General features: G+C 39.8%; 1 protein-coding gene across 5 annotated transcripts; it reads right to left on the bottom strand.

Moving 5' to 3' along the window:
- Window positions 1-247: 247 nt before the first annotated feature.
- prickle3 (prickle homolog 3) lies at window positions 248-26,922 on the bottom strand. 5 transcript variants are annotated; one of them, XM_084916212.1, is made up of 11 exons: window positions 24,436-26,922; window positions 15,744-15,826; window positions 6,392-6,575; window positions 6,102-6,215; window positions 5,406-5,543; window positions 4,934-5,137; window positions 2,778-2,964; window positions 1,692-2,033; window positions 1,295-1,600; window positions 800-1,192; window positions 248-708 (listed from the first exon to the last, which is right to left on the bottom strand). In XM_084916212.1, exons 1-11 carry the CDS (start codon window positions 24,475-24,477, stop codon window positions 248-250), a joined length of 2,454 nt encoding a protein of 817 aa, XP_084772338.1. In that variant the 5' UTR covers window positions 24,478-26,922. The 5 variants fall into 5 exon arrangements, with proteins under 5 accessions (XP_084772338.1, XP_084772339.1, XP_084772341.1 ...); XM_084916213.1 differs by having other exon boundaries at window positions 15,744-15,823; XM_084916215.1 differs by lacking the exons at window positions 15,744-15,826; window positions 24,436-26,922 and adding exons at window positions 10,444-10,548; window positions 10,830-11,718.
- Window positions 26,923-27,007: the final 85 nt, after the last annotated feature.

The following is a 27,007-nucleotide window of genomic DNA, read 5'->3' as shown; positions in this document are numbered from 1 at the left end:
CCTCAAAATGAGACGTCAACGGGAGGCAGTGACTTCTCTCAGGTTTATTTTGCTTCCCTTTGCTAAGTCAGGACCTTTGGCTGTGGTTCACCCTTGGATAAGTCTAAACATGTCATCTCAATCTGACATTACATCGCTGTCACAAAGCCGATAAACATCAGAATGATGATGGTCATTCGTTTTTTCTTGTGCACCATAATCTAAAAAAATAACATGCTGTGTTTTTAACGTGGTTAGCTGTTTGTGGTTAGGAAATAGCACAGTTTTTATCTTTGTCCTTTGCACCCAGGCTGTGAGCTCTTCTCCGCCTTATGCTGCCCCTCAGGCCAAAGTCCCTCTGCCCCTCCTTCCCCTCCTCTCCGCCTACGTCTTTGCCCTCCTCGGGTGGCTGCTTTTGAAGTTGCGGGGGTAGAGGAATGGGCTGTCCCAGGAAGTAGCCCTCTTCCTCTGAGTCTGAGGATGAAGAGCAGGTAGAACAGCAGTCTTCGTGTTTGTACTGTCCCGGATGGAGAGTCAGAGAAGAGCCATTGGAGCCGCCTCGGCTGTCTCTGTCTTTCTCGCCTCTCCAGTCCAGGGAGTCCAACCTGGGCCTGTCGGATCGCGAGCGTCGAGATCGCCTCTCTGACCCCTGGTGTAGAGCAGGGTCTGAAGGGATGCGGGAACGACCCCAACCTCGCCTTAAATGGCGTTGCTGGTACGAGGATCCATCTGAAATAAAAAGAATGAGTAACTATGAGAAACACACACAAAAGAAAACTTCATTTGAATGAGTTAATATTCAAAGTGCCTGAAGACATACCCAGCAGATCCATGTGTGGGGGGACGCCTTTCTTCAGATGTAACCTGCTTCCGAAACCTCCCTCCCCCTCATCTTCATCCTCCTGGTTTTCCTCACCCTCTTGCAGCCCCTCCTTATTCTCATCTTCATCCTCATCCTCGTCCATAGAGTAGCTGCTGCTGATTGGCTCTCTGAAGCTGACTCTGGCTGTGTTGCTGCGAGTCAGCGGGGGTGGAGAGTCACAGGGTCTGTCCTCTGGTTGCTGGAGTTTTGGTGAAGGTGAATCCCGGGGCAACAAGTCACGAGACTTCATGGGCAGAGGAGGTGGGAGGACCGAGGGGTTGTCCAGAGGAAGAGGAGGCGAGTCAGGTGAAATGAGTTTGTTCACATGAGAGTTCTTTTGAGGAGGATTTGCTGAAGAGAGAAAAATAGAAGACATATTGTAGTTAAGAGACAATGAAAAAAGGGTTATAAGAAGCATATAATAGTCATGCCAGTATCAGTGGTTTCTGATACCTTGCATAACTTTATTTGTCTTTTCCACCCAAGTCCTACAGTCAATTTCAGTAGAGGTTCCTCTTGAATTAAGACCACTTAGTCCAGTACTTCCATTTAGCTCTCCTTCGGGCTGGGGACTACTGCCTGGAAGTTTGATAGCACAGTTCCCTGGAAGTAAACTGTAATGTGGAATGTCACTGGGCCAAGAAGGACCTAAGCCATTCCCTAAATGAATGTGTGGAAGAGGTGAGTACGAGCCTCTTTGACGAGGATGATGACTGGGTGAAGGAACTCCATTCTGAACTGGAGCAGTGCAGTGGACACCTGAGAGAAGCAGATAAAATAAATGTGTTACAATAAGCACAAAAACATAATCCATGTGAACTCACTGCACAACAGCTCCACCGTTATTCACCTCTGGTTTCCACTGCAGTATGAATGCAGTCTTTTGCAGGAGCTATTATGGGGTTGATGCCCTCTAGTGGCTGCAGTGGAGAACCACACTGTAGCTTGTGGTGTTTCTCTGCTGTCCCATACCGTCTGTTATGGTGAGGCGATCTGCTCTGCAGAGCAGAGTCGCAGGAATCCGAGTTATTGGGGTCTTCTCCCAGAGAGCAGGACCTGGAACAGAAAATAAGGCCCCTGCGAGGGAGGAAGGGACGCCCCAGGAGAGGTAGCTGACAGCGGGCGCAGCAGAAACACGAGTCCACAGCGTGCCAGTGCTGACCGTCGTATGTCATCTGACCCTGGTCGATACCTGAGGAAATATTTGTGTGTCAGCTGTGGAATTTTAAAATCAATCTTTATTACCTCAGAGCACATTTAAAAGCAATGCATAACACGTTATACTATCGGTCAGTAGTTACTTTTTAGAACTCTGACATTAGTGATGCGAGTGATGTGCCCTTAGAGAACGAATATGGTGTATTACAGGCTTCTTTGTAAGAATATACCATCATCAGAATATCTGCTTACGGGATACATGTAAAAGTTTGCTTAAAGTATCACGACGTGTCTTTGCTTCATCACAGCTAACACCTTTCTCACTCAGCACTACATCCTACATGAAAAAGACAAAGGGTCTCTTTAGCATACAGGAGATCACATTACAATGATGCAGAGCTGTTATTAAAATGATTCACAATTTTAAAAAAGGCAGACATCATCTTCATGCTCTCAGGCAAGTATTGCAAACTAATCCAGATCCAGATTTTTTTAATTAATTCATGCATGCTGATTTTTTAATTTTCAGGCATGGTGGAGGTGTGCAGTATCTAGCTGCTCTTCTTGATATATTAGTAAATTATTATAAGTCCTTTTGTAGGCTCTGATGATGAATAAGAACATGGTAAAACTATGCAATATTATAAAATAGTGACATCAAAAAGATGGAATGATTAAAGACAAATAAACACTTACATTGCTGGTATATACAAATTAGGCTGGTAATGTGAAAACATGGCTTCACTAAAAACTTAATTCATTAAACTTAGTTCAGTACCTATGTGTTCTCCACAGGTATCACAGTACTCTGCGTACAGCGACTCGTAGCAGGAGCAGCAGTACGGTCGACTCTCTCTCATGATGTAACGCTGGCCGCCCAGAGCAGCCTCACATTCAAAACAGCAGAAGTGCTTCATGTGCCAATATCTTCCTTCAGCCTCCGTACACTCATCTGCTAGAATAATCTAGGTTTAAAAGAAAGTGAGAGACAGAGAGGTAATTTCACAGGTACAGAACACTGAAGAACTAGGTTAACAAAACAGAGTACAAAATATCCAATCACTGCCGTTCTGTTTGTAGGCTTAGCCACTCCCTGGGTCTAACCGCCAGTTGTAGGTCAGTTGTGGTAGATCCATTTGTCAACTATCTCAACTAATCCCTTAAGTCACAGCGATGAGCTATTCAAAACCAGAAGACACCAACAGAAAATTCTACAAATAGCATGCACTGGTTCTGGGAAACGCTAAAATACAACAATAGCCAATCTGGGAATGGCTACATGAGAAAGGAAAGATATTTGAACTGGATATTCTGAAGTCATGCACACTTATGTCCCTTATTATTTAATGACAAATGAAGCAGACATAATATCTGAAGCTGATTCAAAGTCTTGAATTTGTACTTTAGCTTTTCACTATAAATTTACTTATGAGGCCCAAAGAGATGTCAGTGCAAGTGAGGAAGGCCATCATAACGAGTGGCCAAATCAACAACCTGTTACATCCTGTTCCACCAAAAGGCTCAAAAGACCACAGAAGACAACTAAACTGCATGATGACAGAATTATTTCCATGGTTAAGAAAAACACCTGCATAACATCCAGCTAAGCCCAGACATCAAGGACATGGGTACATCAAAGTCTACAACTAAGAGAAACCTTTATGAATGGAAATACAGAGTTTCCAAAACAATGGTAACCATCAAGAACAAGAAGGCCAGATTAGATGTTGCAAGAAAGCATTAAAAAAAAAGATTCTGGAAAAAAAAATGGACACATGAAATAAAGTCACCTGATTCCAGCCCAACAGACCATGATTTTCAGTTATTAAATACAAAACTAAATTCAGAGACCCACAAATAAGCAGCAACTGAAGGCAGCAGCAGTAAAGGCCTGCCAGTGAATCTAAAAGCAGGAAACAGAATTTGGTATGTTCATTGATTCCCCTGAGGCAGTCATTTTTTACACTTTATCCAAGTATAGAAACAAATCTTCATATTTAAAATTAAAATTAATGTTGAGCCTCTGAAAGTGGGGAGTATGTAAAAAAATGTGTGTGATTCCAAAAAAGTTAACATAAATTTCTTTGTTAAACCCCTTTAATTAAAGGTGAACGTCTGCACTTAAATCACATACTAACTGTTTTATTTACTGTGGTGGTGTACAGATGGGAAAAAATACAAAAATTGTGTTCTGTCCAAAACAATTAAGAACATAACTGTATGTTTTTCTCTCCTACTGTAGTTTACTTCCACAAACCTGCAAAAAAACATCAACAAACTATTTTGTGTAACTTCCCAGTTATACTAATAGCCTCCCAAGTGCATTTAGCAACTTGGCATTTTTTATTTGTGTTGGAGAACAATGCCACCTGTGACTAATTGACTAATGCCCTCACTATGAAAATTCAGTCACTGCTAACTCACTAATGTTTCACCCATTCATGTCATGTTTTATGACGTTATGCTGACTTGCTGGCTCATTCTCATTCAGCTGCCTGGGGATGGACTCAAACTCCACCATCTTGGGCTGCAGCTGTTACTGTAGCTCTTTTTCTCCTCTATAGATTCGCTGCTAGCTAGCGGGCCACTCTAACCAGAAGTAGCAGCAGGTGGTGCACCGACACTGAGCTCACGCAGGCTTTGGACACGAACAAAGACTATCATCACCAACTTCTCTCCAGGATGATAGAGCTGGCGTGTGGCCGTGGAGAGGCAGTTATTGTTTGTTAAAGTAAGTCTACTCTTCCGTGTACACCTCATATATATAATTCTTTAATAACACAAGTGTGCACACTCCCCCTTTTGCATGCACTCATGTATACAAATAAAATACATTACTGTGGGAAACATTTAAAAACATTTAATACTGTTGTTGCTGAGATTTTATATTAAAACAAAAAAAAAACAGCAAGAGGATTTTGGGGAGACAGTCACCTCATCGCAGGCCTGGCAGCGGGGCTTAAGCCTTTCAGCGTGGTGCCGACCGCAGTATATCTGTCCATCCTGGTAGAAGTAGATCAGATCGACCAGCAGTTCGCTGCAGGAGGCACACTGGAAACATTGAGGATGCCAACAGCTGCCGTGTCCTGCCCGACTCGCAAACACGGCTATATCGCCCCCGCAGATCTGTCTGCCACACTGGAAAAATAGATGGGTGTGGGGTGGTGCAGAGGGAAGCAAGTTAGGTGGTATATCCTTTGACAAAATGGTAAATGCTCCAGGTTGCACAGCAATTTACTTCCACAGCCCTGTAATCATGTGGCCCCTGAGCTGTGCCTGTATCTACTTGCACCTACACTGACTTCATTCTACATGACTCGGACGTGCTTTTTTTATGCTTTCATATGTGAGGTGCTGCTGTTTATAACTTTATGTCGGCCTCAACAGGAAAAAAAAAAATCTCTACCTGCTGGCAGATTGCTCCAGTCATAGTTACTGGGAAAAGTCTTACAACGCCCCGCCCCAGGTTTTCTCTTTTTCTCTGCTGACTGAACAGACGCAGCTCCTTTTTCTCCTCCTCGTCCAGAGAATTACAGTACTGGGGCTGAAAAAGACACAGAAACCCACATCAGCATTCAAACAACTAGACCTAAAGTATGTATGTATGAAGACTGTCATTAACAATTTATCTGTCAATTATTTTAATGACAATAAAGTGTAAAACTCTCATCCCAAACCAAAAGATAGCAAGTAAGAGTCTGCGTTATGCATGTCCCCTGTATTTATTTTCAAGAAATATATTTCTCTGTTAAACATTCATTTGTTGCAGCTGTGAAACCTTTTCATTCTTTTCTTTAATATATTTGTTGTATAATTGAAGCAGAAAGGACCATTATTAAGGATTAACAGACTATTTTATTGTAAAACTGGCTTTAAAAATGACTATAGGAAGAGATTAAAATATAATTTATTTTTTCCAAAAGTTGCAAATTTCCTCTTTACCTACCAATCACCCAAAAAAGAAAAATTAAAAGAAAGAAGCTTAATAAAAAGAAATAAGGTTAGTTGTTGATTTTCTTTGTTGCTTTTTTAAACTAAAAAAGGCACGTCACCCCTATATTAAAGTCTAATGCATCCAAAGTCAGAGTCGCAGAGATGTTACCTCACTGTCGTGGGCTGGAAGCTGGTGCAGCAGCTGTTTGATTCGGTATCTCTCTCCTGGACTGTTCACATAAGGCACCCTGTCCTCTGGTAAGCAGCTAAAATATTGGTAAACCTGAATGACAAGACAATTATGCTCATATAGAGAATATAAACACCCACTTATCCAAATATAGAGCAATTTAATTTACAACCAGTCTATGCACGAACATGTCCAAGTAAATGAGCATCACGTAGGCCTGCACAGCATTAATTTATGTCTCGACTTCTCTTGTGCACCCTGATTGTTACCTGTTCAGGCTTGAGCCCAGGTGGAACCCATGCATACTCCTCGGAGGCGCAGCCTGAGTCGTCATCAGAGATGGAGTGTCTCTGGAAGTCAGATACTAGCTTTGTCATCATCTTTTCCAGCTGCCCCGGCACCGGGCGCACAGCATGCTCTTCTCGTACACACTTGCAGTGCACACAGATCTTCCTGTGGAGACAGAGGTGTTCCCGAGGACTTTACAACTGATTTATAACCCAGGCAAAACTGAACTAATGTCAAAAATCTTGGTAAACACAACTCCAAGCGTTCTCCTGGATCTTCGAGTGGCCAGGTGTAAAATACAATGTTTTTGACCTGATTTCAGATGTATCCATTAGATTTTTTTCCACTGTGACCATTAAAACATATTAAACATTTAATTAAGCCAGATTTTTATTAGGATTAGGCCACATTAATGCAGACACTCCCACTGTGCATAACCATATTATTTATGAACACACGCTGCGTTGGAAACATTACGTCACAAACCGGCCCACACACTCTGCGAGACTCCCTGCCGTCACAAATTACTAATACAACAGTTGTCACAATCTGATTGCTACGCAATCTACAGATCACTATCTCAGACCAGTTCATGCCCTCATTACACCAAGATCTTACAGGATCTGCATCAGCGCCAGCACATCCAGAGTATTTTTCTACCAAACAAGCAGGAAATCAGGTCATTGGCATAAGCTTAGCTGACAATCCGGGGCAGTTAGGACTGGGAGGTGAAGACGGGAGCAATAATCTCCCTCAGCCTCGTATTACAACCTATCTTGTCCTCAGACTGTTACAATCAATCTGGTGGTGGGTGTGCCTGTGTGTGGGACCAGTAGAGTCAGAATAAAGTGCCCTGGGCTAACAGTGAGGCGTGGGTGTCATGTTTTTTGTTGTTGTTTTCTGGAGATTGAACAATATGTCCATAAGCAGCATGTATTGCATGTGTACATCTCTGTTGCGATTGCATAACAGTCTGCCAGCTGGCACTTGTGGCTCAAGTTCACAAGGCACAAAGCTGCTTTATATCAGCGCCCAACCCCCACACGACCAAAGAGCCCGCACACACCGTCACACAACTGCTTGTAAAATGCATGAGCACTCCACCTCTAATCAATTGCCTCATAAAAATCATCCAGGTGACAGCCAGTAATCACTGCATGTCTTTACCCAACACAAGGTAATTCTTGAATAGTTGACAAAACAGAGATGAGAAGTACTTCTATGGGATTCCAGTTCCTTTTCTCAGGCCCAGAACTGCACATTCAGTATATGCAGCTGTCTTGCATTGGCATGTTCTATGCACATGGCTGCCAAGCAGTTAGCACCAATATAAATAATTATAAACACAGCAAGAGAGCTTAAGCTAAGCTACGGTGGCACAAATCTGTTTCCCAGCTGTATTTATGTGGATTCCTATGCAAATAAAAGGTTAGGGGAATGAAGATGCTCAGCAGGTGACCTGGCACTATGGGACACAGATGGTAGATTCTCCACCCTCTCACCCCACCAGTACCACCAGCAGTCTGCGCACCACGAAAGCATTAGCAAGTGCTTTAATTACAAGCAGGTGCCAACTCTCACATGCAACCTACAGTTACCGAGACAAGAGCCAATTTGGAAGTATGTGGGGTATAAAGGTATTACAGGAAAATCTCAAATTATGCCTCTGTGCAAATGCCTCTGCAGCTATTTCACCAAACTAGGGTCCCTGTTTGAACAGATACACATGCCAAATTATTGACATATGCTACACTTTGATAAAACACATTCTGTCTGATATTAGCCCATTGTTTTGTCTTTTATTTACACACATTGTCACAGATCATTGAAATTAGAGGTGGGAATCACCATACATCCCGCGATACGATATTATCACAATACTTAACGCACGATACGATATTATTGCAATTTTTAAAAATATTTTGCGATATTCAGATTCTGTACATAAAGGTAAACTTTATCAATATTCATTTTATCTAATATCAAAGTCTCGCACTCAGTCTTTCTCTCATTTCAGTCAGTTTTATTGTTGACAAACTGAACGGTTTGTATTACAGTCTAGTCCAACTTAACTGAATGCAACCATCTGGTACAATTATAGCTATTCTGAACTTTGCAATTTATGAAAACTATGCAGCCCATTCAGCAACTGAAGAATTTGAAAGTAAATTAAAACAAAATATAATTTTACATTAAATAAAAAAGTTTTAAACTTAATTAAAATAAAACATGTCTTAAATTAAAATAAGTAAACTGTCATGTTTATTGCTGCCAAAAAAAAAGTTAAACACATTTGGACAGTGTCAGGATTCTTGCTCAGAAAAAGGAGCTGATCAACATGCTCTGAAGTCGGAGCATGTTCCAGTCCACAAAACCTTTTTTTGTAACAAAATATCGATTTCTGCTGTCCCTGTATCGATACATTATTAGCAAACAAAATATCACGATACTACACAGTATCGATTTTTTCCCCCACCCCTAATTGAAATATCCATTTGTTTACATTTATAAACTCATTAAAAGGATGATTTTTTTTTTAGCAAGATTTCTGTTCTGGTGGATGAAACTGTATGACTGAAATCAAGAACAGGCTACAGAAATGCGATAGTAGTGTCTAGTAGTGCCTTTCTTCTTTTATACAAAGATGGGGTACACGCACATGTTCCAAATGCCCTGTAAATATACAACCATAAATCTAAAGGCAGGAACCCCAGTATATGGTTATCTGCAGTTATCGTACAGAAACCCAGGAAGCTTTTCTAAAACATTCCCATTTTATGGCTCTTTTGCAAGTAGTTGTTTGATCGTGACTTTAGAAACACACAAACAGAGGGCTATTTCAGCAGTGCCATTTACCAAGCTGTGCGGTGCTGAGCCTTGTCCTGTTCTATTACTTGATTCACAAGCCTCTGATGTAACACATCTGCGCTCTGTCCCCTCTGGATATGTGCAGCACCACGTTGAGCACTGATGAGTCAAAAATTCTACCAAGAACGACCAAAAGAGACAACATCCAGTCAAAAATACTTGCCTGACATTTTTAGAGCAGGTTCTGCTGAGAGTTGCAATGGTCCCTGTCGGCTGCTATTTTGCAAATGGCAAAAAGCACTGAGGGTTTTTGATTGGGTTACATATTGTGAGTGGTGCCTTACTTAACAGAAGTCTGCCGCTTAAATGAATTTTAAGATTGATTCAATGATACCACTTAAACTGGTTAAAAATCCTGGTGATTTAAAAAAAAAATGTAGTGCTGTGCCCAAACTTTTTAAATGCAAGAAAAATGCAGCACTAATCCAAGTGCAACTACTGCATGCAAACAAGAAACACACCACTCAACAGTTTGTAACAAAAGAAGCCAATGTGCAGTTTTTTAGTGGGTTTTTCTTACATGTATAAGAAAAAGTTAGTTTGTTTTTATTAAGACATGGCAGATGACGCTTTCACACTCTGCCTCTAAAGTTGCTTTAGCCAGCCAAATCACAATCACCGATACGTCCGGAAAAACTGATTCTGTTATTGTTAATGGTCTATCTTTTGTTTGTATTACTGGCTATAGCAACTGAATAATACTAAATGGACTTAATAGTCTGACTGAAAACATACAGATAAGAAGTGTGTGTTTTTCCACCGACAGAATGATTAAATGGAAAGATAAAAAAAACGAAAATAATGATTTACAATTTCTTCTCTTTGGTTACTGGGTTAGCCAGTAAAACTTTACCCTGCACTATCACTGATTTCTAAGTCTTTAAATAAAGCCGCCCTTCTATTATGTTACCATGTCCTCAAAAGGTAATGTGCGATATATAATAAGCCAGTTGTGTACAAGGAGGGATTGAGTAACAGCAGTATCTGTACATGACCTCATATTGCACACTATACAGATAATTTTACAAAGTGTACAAAACAACATAAAGTCAGACTAAGGAACAATAATCATCTAAAAGCATTTTCCTTCACATCTCCCAACTTAATTATTATTTGAGTTTCTTTTCTGTCTAATCCTAACAGTAAAATCTGGTTTCGTCATTACCTGTTGTAACCATGACAAATTAGTCCGGCTTGGCCTGTTGATGGAGTCCCATGCAGACTTGTTCTGTTCTTGCATCCAGTAGGTTCCTACTGCCTTGCCGTCTGTCTGTCAGTGAGAGCAGGATATTCTATGGCAGGTCCTTTCCATCTGATAATTTCTCTGTCTGAGCAGCTCTTTTCAATGTCCCCCTATAGCCCCCACTCCCACGCTCCTCCGCCCCGATAGTAGGCGCAAACAAAAGGCTCTGAACGGAACCATACACTACACAAAATGCAAACACAGATCTCAAAGTACACACAAGCCATGTGACTTTTAAATCTGCCCACAAAGATAAGCTAAAGTGCACATGCCGTGAACGTTTCAATTAAGCCTCTCAATTTACTCACGCTGCCTTTGAAGATATGAAACATCAAGTGACAATCACGATGCATAAAGTCACTGCGTCTTTCCTCCCCTGACCAGACTGCTGTAACTGATTCATAACAGATGGACTATCTGTAGCTTGGATGCAGTTATTAATCATAAGCGGAGCAGATTTTGATCCTGTGAGCAATGCTGTGCTGTAGAGTGGAGTATTTATAATGTTATGTGATCAAGATGGCCATGCATGAGTACAAAGTGTCTCTAGTGATATATCAAACCGACAGTATGGCTCATGGTCTCTGTGAAGTCACGACACATCTCCGAAGTCATAGCGGGTCATCCGACTTTGGTGAAGATGAATGATGAATGAATACCAGGAAAAACATGATTGCGCAAAAAGACGCAGCGTGATTACAATCTTTTAATAGAATGATCTGTTTTCTCTTTTTTTTCAGGATCAGCATCCGAGTCATCAGAGGTGCTTCAACAAACAGTAGATTATCCCTTTAGTCTACTGACAACAAATCAATCTGCAGCTATTTTTGACCTCACTGTTGCTTCTTAAATCTAAATACTTGGTGCTCATAATATAGTCCAGAGATTATGTTTTCATTTTGATGGTTACACAGATAAAGAAATGAAAACAAAAATTTACTTTACTACTGCTTTACCTGTTTCTTTTGCACTTTAATGGCAATATGATTGATCAGGAAGATAATCAGAAGACTAATCAATACTGACAAATTTGCCCCACTACAACTAACTTCAAGCAGCTTATCTAGGAAATTATAGTTAACTAAAATAAATTAAAACATGTGTGGAAAAACGCATTTTATTAAACTGAAAAACAATACCCCATCAGCCTTTTACGGCTGAGAGGTACGATTTGTCAATGTGTTTGTATTTTTGTATTATATTATTTTTTAGTAGTTAACAACAATCCAAAAAGTAACAACCATATCATAATAACAAACTTAAAGTAAAACTGAACATTTTTGAAGATAAAAACAATGAAATGAAATGAGGAAACCTACTGGAAACTAACTTAAAACAGTTGTAAACAAAAAGATAAAAACTGGTGAAAAAATAAATAATTCTAATCCAGACTGTGAGTGAACCTATAAATCAGCATATATTATTAAAACTGGTGAGGGGTCTAGTATAGCAGCAATATGATAACTCTTTAAAATGCTGCTGCTGGTGTGATAATCTATACCTGCAGCAGGGAACTGTGAACTCTCCACAGATCTGGTTCTAAGAAGCAGATGGGCCTCCTCCCATAACTCCCTGCCACTAATTAGTGACAGAGTAATTGCCGCATGGCCACCCAGACTAATAGCAATGGCGACTTTGAACACTTCTGAAGCGTGTTGGGGACCTGTGGGTCAAAAGTAACTCAATTCACTTGCTGCTGGGCAGCGGAAGCACCATCTGCCCCCACCTCAGTTTAAGCTGTGCCTGATAAAGCTCAGGATGAAGATGGATCACTTCCCTCTCACCGAGCATCAGCAGCTGAGCCTGTGGTCACTTGGAAGATCTTCTCCATCAGCAAAGGTGTGAGTTTAAATTGGTTATTTAGACAGATGCAATTAGTGCCAGACTCCGAGGTCTTAAAATCTGACCCCTATAAATCTCAATCATTTAATCACTTTCATGTTTTCAGTCTCCTGGATCGCCTAAGAGACTTACAACATCTAAACAAGACATTTATCCTTGTCAGCTCACCCAATGTCATTTCGGATCTGCCCATCAGCCAAACGAGTAATGAAAAAACTTAAACAATGAACTGCAGCATTTTGTTAATGCTGCACAGATTAAATGCACTGTAAACAGATCAACGTGCATGGTAGAGTGCGGCACACGTGTTTCAGATTCCGTGCTAACGTCTAAGCTTTTGTCTTGACCCGAATAGAGAGAAAACTGAAAAAGGAAAAAGATAAAATTACAGGCTTTTGGCTTTATGAAGTACACATTCCTGCCTTTTGTTTTACTCTCTCATCATGAGGCCAGTTTGTCTCATCCATGTAGTACACATTAGGGGTTATAAATGCAGCCTTCATTATCAGGAATAACTCTTGTGTGTCAGTGTCAAACCCTGTGATCATCCTCAAGAGTTTCTGGGTCTGTAAGCACCAAACACAGCACAATGTAGTTGAATCACCTAGTTTCCTTCTAAGTGACTCATTCTTTAATGTTTAACTTCTGAAATAATGTGAACAACAAGCAGTAACCCTTAGCTTTGTAGTATTTGTCGAGCTGGAGCAGCCTCTGTTTTTATTCCATACATTAAAGCGTAATGAAACAAAGAAGTCCCATCTGAAAAAGGAAAAGTGCACTGAAAAGCAGAAACTGGAGAGACAGAGGGGGGTTTGAAGTGGTTGAGAGGGTTGCTATCACAGCAGTAAGGCCTAATCTTATTAGCAAGATTGACAGGATTAGACTAACCAGAGACCCCACCAGCTGGATATACACTAAAGGACTAAAAGAGAGAGGACAAGGAAAGACAGGCTCAAAAGAAAGCACACAAAAACAGACCTGACAGAGGAGGTTGAATTGTTCATCAGGAGGGACTTTGGTAGTGTTTAACAACTCTGAACAAATAAGTAAAAGAGGTATACAGCAGTTTAAAAAGTACGAATAAGACAAATTAAACCCTCTGAACACAATGTGGACATGGTATGAAAACATTTATCCCCCTGCTGAGTACAGCTTCGCTTGTGTCTATAAAATGTTACCTCTCAGAGGATTTATACAACAGAAAATTAGTTTTTACCCCAAAAGTCTATTTCATTAACTCGCCTCGAAGTTCAACCAGTATCTGCCCTGTAATGCTAAAATGAGTTCAGTCACAAATCTGATTGATCATCTGTGGTCTCTGGCTGGCAAAGGAGTGGTAGGCAATGTATTGATGCTGATAGTACTGATGTTAGTGGTGCGACGGATCAAAAAACTCATGGTTCGGATCGGATCACGGTTTTAAGTCACGGATCGGATCAATTTTCAGGTCAGCAAAAAAAGAAATATAGATAAGAAAAATTTAACTTGCCATTTATTAATTTAAGTATTTTTTGCCCATTAAAAAACATTCAACTCAAGACTCATTCCATGCAATTATATAAAAAACAAATTAAGGTGCAATATAGGGCAGTGCAGGGCTTTGTATCTACCACTCTGCTGTGATATAATGAGCGGTCATGGTCACGTAGCTTTCCGTTGCCCTTGAGGTCCACCCATCTGTAGCTAGGGCAACAAAAGATGCCTGGGACAGTTCAGCCATAACGTTACACTTTTCCTGCTCATACATGCTTGGAACGATCTTGTCACTGAAGTGGATGTGCAACGGGATATAATAGCGTGGCTCAAGCACGTTCATCATATGTATAAGCTGCTTGTTTTGCACAACGGAATACGGCCTCATGCCAGCAGCTATAAACACCTCAATAGCTTTTGTAATAGCTTTAGCCCGGTGGGATCGGGCAGCAAAGGGCTGCTATAATGCCGCAAACTCCTCTGCTCCTCCACTTGGACCACTAGCGCTGACCATGACTATCACTTGACAAACTGACCACGCACACCACACATACTTTTTTTTTCTTTTTTGAATCTTCGGATCACGTGCGTGCCGAACCGTGGAGTGGGATCGGTTCAGATCACAGATCAACAGTGATCCATTGCACCACTAACTGATGTACTTGTGCACTCATGCAAAAGGCACAAGTGACTGCAGCCAATACCTTGCAGCATATGGCATCTTGCTAATTTGTTATTTGCAGAAAGTATGCAGGAGAAAAAAAACAAACAAACAACGACAACAAAAAAGGTCTATTTTCTGAAACTGAAAAATAAAAATACAGTGAGCACAAATCCCTGATCTTTAAGCAGTCTAAGTTGATAACAATCAAGCCTCTCCATCAAACTGACCCATATCCACCAAACTGACTGGCACGGTGGCACCTGCCCCCAAGTGAATCAATATGTACTCAATATATAAAGATATACTTAAGACTGGATGGTAACAGGTCAGAGTTAGAATGCCAGCAGCCCTGATGCTCATTTTCAGGTTTAAACAAACTCTAGCCTATGCTGGGACAGTTTGACCAATCAAAGAATTACGAAGCACAAAGGGTTAACTAGATCCATTTTTAGTCTGGAAGAAGCACATGCATATGTCCACACATTCATCTGGTGAAAGGAGCTTAAAACAGAGGGTAGAGCTGCAGGAGAGGCTTGTCTTTTCTAATTCTCTGCCTAATGATGCTTTAAGTATAAATCACTGCAGCTTGGACATAATGCACATGTTACAGGAGGCCTACCGCTAATCCCACTTCTCTGTAATGCTTCTATTTTTCCCCATGAAGAAATAATGTTAAACTAAAGCTGCTGTTATGAATATAAGAGCTTAATAACACATGTGTCTGTAGCCCTGATTCTTCTGTATCTCAGAATCAGTAGCGGTGATCTGCGTTGATCTGTGAATATCATGTGCTGCCCTGACTGGGTCATGTTTGTTGTTTTCTAATGTATATCTGATCTGTGCTCATTGCATACATAGATCACAGCTAAGCTCCTTTACATTGTCTGACATGATGCTGTCCTTCTTAATACATGTGCAAAGAACACAAACACAAATACATCAGTTTGACTCTCCTGCTTGCCTGCTGTCACGATAAAAGTGAAACTCATATGAAACCTTTTTCTTTTTAATGCATACATGTTTTTTGTTTGCAAAACGATTAAATAGCTAAGGGGTCATGTTTCTATAAATCACGTTTCCAGCTAAAGTGGCATAAAAAAAACCAGCCATAAAATCATTGCGTTTATACTTTGTTTTGCTTCTGAAGTCCAGCAGGGCAAAATGACTCTACGGTATGAAACAAACATTTCCTGCAAACCTCACAGGCACCGCTGTCAGTGTTTAAGAGTCCTACAGTTCATACCTCCAGCCATGGACACGGAAGCCGGGGCACTGGTCTCCACAGCGCATACAGGGTTGGCCTCTGTCTGGATCCTCTTCCTCCTGCTGAATAAAAACACAAATCACTTTAGCTCACGTAATTTCTGACTGGAACATGATTCAATTGTGTCTTTTGGCAAAAGACACAAAAGAATAAGGATATAGAGTGTTTGCTAGACATGAAGGAAAAGCATCAACACCGGAGTGAGCTAACGAGTCCACCTAAGCCTCAAGCAGAATCACTTCAGCCTTTAGTTTAGCATGTTTGTGGGGGGAGCGTGGGCTGTCATTACTCGTGTTAACCAGTTTATTAATACCCCCCACCCCATTATACCAAAACCTTACCTAATACTGCAAGCTTGAAGTGGCAGAGATAGACATAATATCCATGTGTTATGTCAGTGCAGATAAAGCAGCAAACAAAATGGCCAGGTATAAAAATGGTTTGGGCACTATGAATTAGGAGTGAGTTTCAAGACTGCTTTTTATATTAACGAGAAATCCCTAATATGGACAGTTTTTATTTTCAAAGTTTAGGTGAAAATGTTGATTTTGCTATGGCTGTGGCTGTCTATGTATCATGTCAGGTAAATGAGCCATAAACCAGACCTTTCAACCATGTTTGTAGAAGTTATTTGAGACTAATTAGCAGATACTGATGTCTGTGTTGCCCTTGAATAGCCTATGTTCTATTCTAGTTAACATTAGCTGATAGCTTAGCACGCCACCCTTTCACCAAAATATAGTCATTTCTGACTCAAAGAAACCAACATGGCAGCAGCCAAAGTGTTAATACTGAGGTTTTGAAATGTTTGGTCAAAAAAATCACTGGGCCACATCCTACTGGCTACATTTATACCATCTATGACTTACATGCTAATACTTCCAACTTAAAAGCAATAAAAAGCAGGTTTAGAGCCTGGTTAAAGAACTGTCTTGGGCTCTGTGGATTCAGCTTGCTAAATGAGCTTGCTTCCTTTACCCAACAACTGCATTCTACCCACTCGCCTAAATATGGTCACTATTCTCCAGCCCATCTATCTTTTATATACAGTCAGTGATGTGTACTTAACACTGTATTTGTACTAACACTGTACTTAAGTCACAAAAACCTAACGTCACTGATAGTTTGAGTAGATACTGTGTGCTCCGGTACGCAATGCCTGTACATAATAAAGTATTCTTATAGCTGTTTGTGTTTTTAATCAATGCAGCAGTGGGTGTTTAATTTTCTAGGTTACAAAATACACACAAAACGGTAAGTGATACCCATAATTTGGCATAACGATCCCCTTACAAAACCTGTTTACTTGAGCTCAGCTCAGCCACACAGTTACATATTAAACTCAACAGTGAGTTCAAGCAAAGCTCTTTGTTTTGCAGAAATATATGGAGGAATACATGACAGGTAGTTAAATCCCAAATATTCCTCTTGCCAAATATGCTGACTGAGCATTGCTGAAGGCAACTCCGCAGCTTAGCACTAAATCAGCCGCTTCATATCTCAGTTCTATTGCTGCAGCTTTACTGCATACACAAAGCTCTTTTTAGAGATGGGAGGAAGGAAGCAGACACAGGATGAGAGCTGCACCCTTTCCCTCTCAGTATAGTTACTCTGTCTCTACCTTTTTTTCTCTAGTCCTTTAATATACACAACCTCTATCTTATTTGAGAAGAGCTTACTGTTGACAGAGGGGAAAGCTTACAGTTCTTCCCAGGTTGGTAAACAAAAAGGAAGCTACCTAAGTGTTTTTCCCTCTGCTGAGATTCTTACTTTTTTTGGCCACAACTGGTTTGAAATTCTACATAAAAAAAAAACAACACCACTGAGTTTAACAAGCGAAGTAATAAAATGCAGATATGTGATACAACACGGTACCTGTGCGTGCCTGTTCACCTGTCTTTATTTTTCAGGCCACACTAACCACATAATCATTGTTATTCACGTTAAGCCTGTTTTCCCAAGCTGAGATATTTATGAGCCATCTCAGAAACTGCAGCACATTACTTTGACTATTAATCAGTTTACTTCGCTTATCTAACAGACATCTGAGGGCTGAAAGTATATTATTAGTGGAGTGAGAAACCACAGAGGTATAAACTAAAAAAAAAGTTGTTTCCATTTTAAAAAATTAGGTGGTTTGAGGAGTTATGTAGCTGTTTTAGGGTTGATATGTTGAGGTATTTTCACTAATGACAGCACAGAGCTTCGTGGGAACTAGTTAATCCAGAACTACTGTATGAGTTATAATTTGCATGCCTTTTTTAAAGCTTTGCCATTTAAAAAGAACACGATGACACACACTGGGATCAGTTTTACTCCACGCTGCCTTGCTAATCTCCTCTTTAATTTGGCTTGGACTGCTGTTAGCAAAGCCAGGTATGAAAAGTGACAAGACGGGTTAAATGAAGCGTTCAGATGATTTCTGGGTGACTGAACCTTTCAGTTGTTATTTCCTTTGGAAGGAACGGCTGAGATGTCGCACTGACAAAGTGACAGACCGAGCCCTGGAGGCACACACTAAAAAAAAGGTCTGTACATCTAACACTGTCGTACAAATGCAGCCCTACATATTGCATTTATTAAGGTTTCAGCGAATGAAAGTGAATAGCTGCAGGATAAAAATGCTTTTGGAAATTGTAGCTGACCTGATATGATTACACTTCAGGATACTACAGGGTGTTACTGCTTTTCAATTCAAAGAGTTAAGAAATTAAATGACACTTTATATGTTTATGCTTTCGCTGTAATTTCTCTCCATTCAGACACCCTTTTGATATTTTAAGCAAAGCAGAAGTTGATTAACAAAGTTTCTTGTGCCAGTGCACAAAAAAAAACTGCTTAGTTGGCCAATTTTAAGAAGTGACATCAACATCACAGAGGAATAGAAAACAGATTTAGAAATGTTTTCTTGCTCCTTACTGGATTTCACTTTTGGTAAGAGAAACCAGTGAAACCGATGCTTAACGTTTGTTGTCTGAAGGTGTAACACAAGTAATTTGACAAACATTATAGTCTCTCAGCCCCAATAACAACAGACATGGAGAGCCAACACTACAAAGTTGGACAGAGATTTTGTACTCTAAGTCTACGTAACTTTCAAGAACAATGCAGATGTGAATGAAACCCATAGTCTGTTTACTGGGCAGCACTGGGTGACTGGTTGCAAAAACATGTGCAGTTGCATGAATGTGTATAAAAAAGCGTGCCTCTCCAACTTTGATCTGTGACCTCAGTAAACACTTTTCCGATGACCTTATGTCTTAAATATTCAGTTTTAAGTCTTACTGAGAAATTGTGAAAAAAAAAAAAAAAAACCAACGACAACGACAACAAAAAGATTAATCAGAATATGCTTTAGGAAGGGTCTGACTTATGATTGACGAGTTGCTATACTGTATCGTCGTGCCCAGTTTAATAACACTAACAAAAATGGTTAAGTCGCTCAGCTCCATAACCTGCTAATGGATGATACCAAGGTGATTACATCCTCCAATCAGTTTATGGATTGTTTATATAAAGCTACAGAGTGTGAACATTTGTCTCTTTTTGTTTATAAACAAAATATTTGGGGGGGTTTTATTTTATCAAAAGTTTTGACCACCCGCCCCATCTCTTAGTTATGCTGCTATAGGTTGCTGGGAGACGTTCCATGAACCAATGAACATTTCTTCTTCTCTCTCTCAACTTTTCAAATTTTCATGTCATGAACGTTTGTCTTCTTTCTCCTATAGTTTATTTTTTGTCCTTGTCTCTCTACACACTCTTTCCTTTCTTCTATTTCAACTTACTCCCCAATCAGTTGTGGCAGAACGAGTCTCCAGGAGGGCACAGCAATCTGCCACAACTAATTGCAGATTGCTTGATTCAAACACGCACATGCTTTGTGAGTGTTTGACTCAATACCCATTACACATGATTTAAACTTTATTGAGACTTGGGATGTTGACATGACTGTTTGTGAACTGCCTTCACAAAGTTCTGTAATACACACATTATACCATTTGGAACTTTCTTTTTTCATTCAAACAAATAAAAACTAAAACTTAAGATTTTAACTAATACAAATTAGGTGATCATATCCACTCTGGAAACTAACTGAAACATATCAAAGTGGCCACCCTAGGCAGTGAAATTTATCATCTGATTTACTGGAACCATACAAAACAGATTAGAGGGTCAACATTAAAGCATAACTATTCACTCACTTAAGGGCAGACAGTAATTAAGAGCTAAGCATTGCTTCAATGGTGACGTAATAAAGAAAGAAGGATTAGGAATCCTGAGAAAAGCTTAAAATTACCTAAAAATGAGCCAAAAGGAGAACATGGAATCATATCCAAACATGCATTCAACCATGTCAGTAGGGTTAAAATTAGCCATGCCATTAGCCATAGTTGCAAATTCAAACTAAATTAAAAGATGAAAAAAGCACCAACATCTTATTGGATACCCCAACAGTTAAATGAAGCAGGTAATAGCATTTATTGCAGTTTGACAGTTTTATCCCACAGCCTTGAATACGCCTCTGTCAGTTCTATATTGTCTTATCAAGGCTACACAGACCTGAAGGTTTTGTGTGTGTTTTCTTTCAGGCTCCCACCACAGATAAAGTGTCAAGTTTGCATCCTGACAAAGAGGTTTTCCTTTTGTGTTGTGAGTGAAGGATGTGATGGGAGTGGTGATAGGAAGTTTCTTCTAAACCGAGTGTGGGTAAAGTAAATAATACATTCACAAGTCCAGGGGGGCGTGGATCATGTGTTCACACTTTGAGCGGCGTCAAGACTTTTCATATCAGGTCCTTTGTTTTCACTAAGTAGGTATAAAGTTTAATCACGTGGCATGTAACCAGGTAATGGACAAACTGAAAGACTGCCAGCTTTGTTATCTGGCATCAGCATGCAACAGCACTGGCTAACCAGGGGTTACATGCAATAATTTAAAGGAAAGGATAAATAATACATCTGAATGATATCATGTGGCCCATACTGAGGCTGAGTGAGGTAGTGGAAAAAAATGGCTCCCCACATAAGAGAGAATGACTAAGTGTTGGTTTTGGACCTCAACGCTGAGGTGTTGGATGGATTAAGCATTAACAGGAAAGGTCACAGGTCGGGGGCCTTTGTGGTCTTGGCATGCTAAGTGGACGCACCTCTCTTCAAACATTCTGCATTTTCAGTGTCCAACATGACACCTTCCCACATTGGTCCCCTGGGACCTGCGGATCTGAGTTTTACTGGCCCCTCATGTATTTTTACAGGCCCAGGGGTACTATTAACTTATTTATAAACTGCTGATTGGCCTGATCTAATCTAACAGACTTTATGAGTAGATGTATCTTAATCTGCAAAATAATAAAAAAAAAATATAAAATAAATGTTCTTGAGCATTTGCTTTGTTGCTCTCTGAATGGGTAGAAGATGTAGCTCAAGTAAGAATTACATCTGCATTATAATCATTGTTGTGTCATCAACCTTTTTATTGAGAAATTAAATGTTTTCTTTGCACTCATGCTAATTACATTTTACAATTGGATGAATATATTTATAGTTGTAAATGTGAGTGAGTGTTTAAGTCCTGCAGCACCATTGTCACTTTTCTGCTACGTTTACCGTATTTTCCGCACTATAAGGCACACTTAAAATCCTTTAATATTCTTTAAAAAAATCGACAGTGCGCCTTACAATCCGGTGCGCCTTATATATGAATTCTGGTTGTGCTTGCCGACCTCGAACTGATTTTATGTGGTACACGGCGCTCAAAATTCTGTCAAAAAATGTTCTAGTATGACTTTGGTAAGCTATGAAGCCACACCGCTTGATGGATTGTCTGAGCATTACGGCTACCGTAGTCAGGAGCCTCTTGGAGTAATCTGGGTCCAAAACTCCGTCCGCTTCAGGTCCCAAAGTCAAACGAACACCACAGCATCACTGGGAGGTAAAAACTGGCTAAATTCTTTCATCTTTAATAAAATGATTATTGTTGCTGCTTTACCAGGTGTAACAATTAAGTTTAACATCCAGGCATCCATGAAAACATAATTTATTTAATTTAATGGAGTTAGAAGTTAGCAGGTGGTTAGCTCGCTAGTTTCCACCTAGCAAGCTAACCACCTGTCTACCTGTGACAGTAACAAACCCTGCTTTCCTTCCCTCTTACATTTACTTTGATTATAAACGTTTAGCAAATCAAGGCATTGCTTCACAGGTACAACTATAATTGGTGAAAACACAGTCACTGGCCAGAACAGGCAACTGAAATTGCCTAGCATACTATTTTACTTGGCCCAAGCTGGGTTATGTTGAACCCTGATTTTGCAGTCACAGTAGAAAAAGCACATGTGTTACTAATACCATGAATTAAGTGACTGCACCAAGACTCAAACCAAGGCAGCTAAAGGGATTTCTAGTTGTGACACTTCCCCTTTTCCCTCTGTTATGTTTCACTATTTTTTAGTAAAATGAAATTCAGCTATAGCCACATCTACATCTTTATTGCTAGAAAAAGTAGGCAAGTTCAGTACACATTATCTTATGACAGCAGCTTCTCAGATCCCAAATAATTGTAGCATAAGAAAGCATATAGTCAAATTTGTCAAGCTGTCATTTGGTAAGGAGTTGAGAGCACAATTAAATTGGTTATATCTTAGCAGATAAAATTGCAGATTCATTATATCAATAATAGGGAAAGTAAGATATTGCCATCTTGAATGACAGAGTAGGGTTTCTTTACATATTTACATCTACTTGAGAGCCATATGGGAACTATTTGAATCTAATGAGGCTAATCTATCACTTCAGCACTTGAGTGCTTCAGTAAATATATTATTTGAGACACTGTGGCAAGGAAATCATGAGTTTCAAATCGCTGCTGAGGGCCTTATTTACTTACTGTGTACATAGTCTCTATTCTCAAATCATGTACACTAATTAAATTTGTAATCCAGCCTAAATCAAAAGGCTTTTGTTCAAATATGTGTTCAAAGCTGCACTGTGGGAGAGCAAAGTCTACAGTCTATGGCTTATTTATCACATTTCAATGTCGATTACACCACATTTACGCAGAAGATTTCTTGAAGAATATTTACAAGAAAAACAACAGAACATACATTAAGATGTTTGTGTAGTGCTGTTAAATTACATGACAATTTATGACTAAAATGTATTTCAATTGCCAAGAAAAGGAAGACGTTTAATTTTCCATCAATTTTCTTAACCGCTTAACCAGCTCAATGTCGTAAAGGCTGCTGACCCAGCTGAAACAGGTTAGGAATGGGGTATGCCTCGATCCATCAGAGGGTTAAATCAACCAATTTAGAATTACCAGTTAACCCAGAGGAAACCCATGCCACTAAAGGGGGAATATGAATAACCATTTAACCACATTTAATTAAACTGCAGATCATTTCTAATCTCACATCCTGGCATGAATTACAAAGCCAGTTCATCCCTACTGAGCCTCACATAGGTCTAAAAATTGTTTAAGTTAGACGATAAGGGTTTTTCATGGCTTAACAGGTCTTTGGGCCAGTGACTACCTGCATAACCATGACTGGTCTATGTGTAGTTACAGAAAAGTCTTTGATACCTTATTTAACAGAAGTATGTCTTCTTCTGTTATTTGTAGTCATTTGGCAAATAAACTGTACTTTAGTAAGAGTAAACTGAACCCCTTTTTGAAAAACGGTTAAAAATAATTATATTGGGCTTGTTGATTGTCCTTTAGTGGAAGACCAAAATCTCTTTGGTCACCAACACTGTTTCCTGTAGATGCAGGAAAAACCCCAAAGATATATACATAGGTGTTGAACACTGGTGCTGTAAGATGAGTTAAACCTCACTTTTCTAATGCTGGTGTAATGAGAGTGTTGCATTAAATATTCATGATATTCATTAATTCTTAAGGACTGTTATTACATGCACAGGTAGGAACAGGTGTGTGCTTTGTGTTACGATGGAGTATTTATACAAATTAACATGAAATACTTTTTTTTTTACCCTCAAAGTCATTCAGTCAGTCAGACAGGCACCTATTCTATGTTAATTTCAATGTATAGGTTAGTTATAATAGTAGCTGGATCTACAGTCACTGAACTCAGCTGGACGTTGACGTAGACCAGGTGAGATGCGGAGCCAGATGTTCCATGTCAAAACAGACGTAGGTGTTCTCCCATCGTCACTAAACTCCTGACTATTTAGGCTGCTTTTTAAAGCAGCATTCCAACCACAACATAATTGAATACACAGCAGGAAAGCTTGACAAAGGTAATAAACCTAAACATCCTAACCTGCACAGGTACAAATATGACGCACATTCACCCTTCTGACTACACCTGAGGCACCCGACATGATCCAAGAAACAAAGAATGTGGGACTCTGTGGCAGATAGATGATTCTATTTTTTGTTGTCCTATTTCGAGCGTAGGAAAAAAATGTTGGAGGGAAACAAAAGCCAGGTGAAGGTGGGACGAAGTTCCGCTTGGGCTGCTTTCTGCGTTGGATTTCAATGTACTAAAAGTTCATTTCACGCCTGCTTTTACAATGAAAATGCCTCGGAAGCTTTGAATCACTCCAAACTCTACCTTGTGCTGAAAGATGATGATATTCAAAATGACCTTGAAAGTTATTAAGGTATAAATGTACGGGAAAAAACAAAAAACAAAATAGGCACCTACCGAGCGGTTGGACCGTCGCTTTTTAGATCCGCGCAGGAACATGATGTTGGCTGGACGTTAAAAGCAGTTTTCCGGTGAAGAAGCAGAGCAAAGCAACGGCGAGCGAGAAAAACTGTAAGTAACACGCTTGGTGTAAACTACATGCCGTTTCTTGCAGACTACCCCCGGATTCTTCTTTCCGTCTTTGCTAACTAACTAAGGAAGGAGTTTTGGCATTCGAACTGATAAACTAGCTTAAGTGTAAAATACAACCTCCGGCGGAGACTTCAAAATAAAAGAGGTACTGAAGTATATTCTTGTCGATTCTTGAGCAGAGTCAAAATTTAAGCAACGTTAACAAATAAACCTTAACTAAATATTCATTAAAATTTTTACTTATTCAATTTATCACATTGAAACCCATTGTTCAATCAAATTGATGCCGTGCCTTTTTTTATTTTGACTGTGTGGACACGGATCTGCCGCAACCTGTAACCTTGGTGAACCTCCAACTTTACCTGTCCTGCTCAACAGAGACCTCAATAGCCGACTGTCCCAAAGTTTTGGCCCGTACTTCACCTTGGCTACAAGGAAGTTGACATGGATATATGCAAAGTTTTGTAAAGTCTACCAAGACATTTTGTTTTATAAAATACGCACATTCAGAGCACAAGAGAAGTCAGCCACGTTGGCTTTAGCTTCAAATTAAATATTCCTAATGGGCGACAAAATATGCACACAGATGGGGTTAGGGTGGGGGGTTAATATTACTCTCGAGTTCCAGTGGGAAATAGTTTGATAACATCCATCATGACCCCAAACAACGGATTATCATTCCACTGCAGGTCTTTAAAATAACACGGGTCATAAAATGGTTATTGCAATTCGAAGGCAGCAGCATCAAAGCTCAAAACAAAGTAGGAAAGGATTTACATAAACACACTGTAATCTCAGAACGAAGAGTAGGGGCAGCATGTACAAACTGCAAAAATAATATTATTTAGGGGAGAGGGAGAAAAAACTCAGACGAGATTACAGATCACAGATGTTTGCTGTACAAGGTCATTCAGATCCTGGCAGGAATTGTGTCAAATCATAGTAATTTCCGATCGTATCTGAATATTGCCCTGCTGATAAGGGGCACCAGCATAACTTTGTTGATATTAGATGGTTTTACACTATTGGCTTTCCTGGTGGCTTATAAGGAAAAACAGTTCACAATAGAAGAGTTGCAGACTGCTTCCATCTAGTGGCAGTGAAATATAAAACAGTTTAGAGTACAAATACACAGTATCTAAAATGTAGTCATGGTAAAAAGAAAGTGCATCCTCCTCCTCGTTCAAGATTTTACATTTCATGTCCTAATGAAAAGAATGTGGTCCTTTGTAGGTCTTAAAATTAAATGATAACAAGACAAGCAGCCCATCAATTTTGATGGGTTGATCTCTGATGACCTTTCCTTGATTGCCAACAGTTTGAAAAGAGTTATCAGACCATTTCAAAACAATTTGAAATATATCATTCTGAAGTGAAAACGATTATTTACAAGTGGAAAATATTCAAGACAATTGCCAATCTTTCCAGGAGTGGATGCCCAACTAATACATCTCAGACTCAGTTAGTCTCAGTTAAATGATGAAGTTCATGACGGTGCAATTAGGAAAAAGATTAATAAATGTGGCTTGTTTGGAAGGGTTTCAGTTAGAAAGCCTCTTCTGTCAAATAAAAAAAAAAAAGAGAACATGACAGGATGACTTAGATTTGCAAAGTTGCAGCTGAACAAACCACATGACCTCTGGAAGTCCTTTGAACAGATGTGTCCAGAGTGGAGATGTTTGGCCATAATACACAGTGCCACAATATGCAAAAAGTAAGCACGGCACAAAATCATTTGAACACAAACACCTCATACCAATTGCGTTGTAGAGGTGTTGATTTGAGCTGGTCTAGATCAGCTTGTTAGCTACAAAACCTGGACACATTGCAGTCAATGACTTGACTATGAACTCTGCTGTATAAGTAATATCTAGAGTTAAATTTGAGGCCATCTGTCCAACAGCTAAGGCTTTGCTCAAATTAGGTCATGCAACAGAAAAATTGCCTGAAGTACACCAGCAAATCTACAAGATAATATAAAAGAATGAAGGTGTCGCAATGGCCCAGTCAAAGTCCTGACGTCAACCTGACTGAAATGCTGTGGTGGGACCTTAAGAGAGCTGCTCATCAACGAATACCTGCAAACCTCAATGAACTGAAGCAAAGAAGTAAAGAAGGGTGGGACAGAATTCCTCCACAGCAACGAGGGAAACTCAAAGTCATGCGGAAAATGATTACGTCAAGTTATTGCTAGTAAAGGTCATTCCATGACTGAATCATGGTAGCGTATTTAGTTTTTCTCAGGATTGCTTCTGTATATGTCACGTCATCTTTTTGTTTATCTCGTGCTGTATTTACCCAATTTTTATAGACCTGATAAGGACCAGGTGTCCTGACATGCAATACCTTGGAATAGATAGTGTACTTTTTACCATGACTGTATACACTTGTAAATGAAGCACTTTAAGATAATTTAGCAGGACACATGAGTGTACAG

The sequence above is a fragment of the Perissodus microlepis genome, chromosome 20 (genome assembly GCF_051167445.1).
Source record: "Perissodus microlepis isolate ML-2025 ecotype Zambia chromosome 20, ASM5116744v1, whole genome shotgun sequence".
In the NCBI taxonomy this organism is placed as follows: domain Eukaryota; kingdom Metazoa; phylum Chordata; class Actinopteri; order Cichliformes; family Cichlidae; genus Perissodus; species Perissodus microlepis.
This window is presented reverse-complemented; position numbering and strand designations above follow the sequence as displayed.

Coding starts and splice junctions, on each gene's coding strand:
- prickle3 (XM_084916212.1), bottom strand. CDS start 24,477: ATGTTCCTGCGCGGATCTAAAAAGCGACGGTCCAACCGCTCG. Junction 15,827..24,435: donor AGCGACGGTCCAACCGCTCG/GTAGGTGCCTAT, acceptor GTTTTTATTCAG/CAGGAGGAAGAGGATCCAGA. Junction 709..799: donor CCCACACATGGATCTGCTGG/GTATGTCTTCAG, acceptor TTTTTATTTCAG/ATGGATCCTCGTACCAGCAA.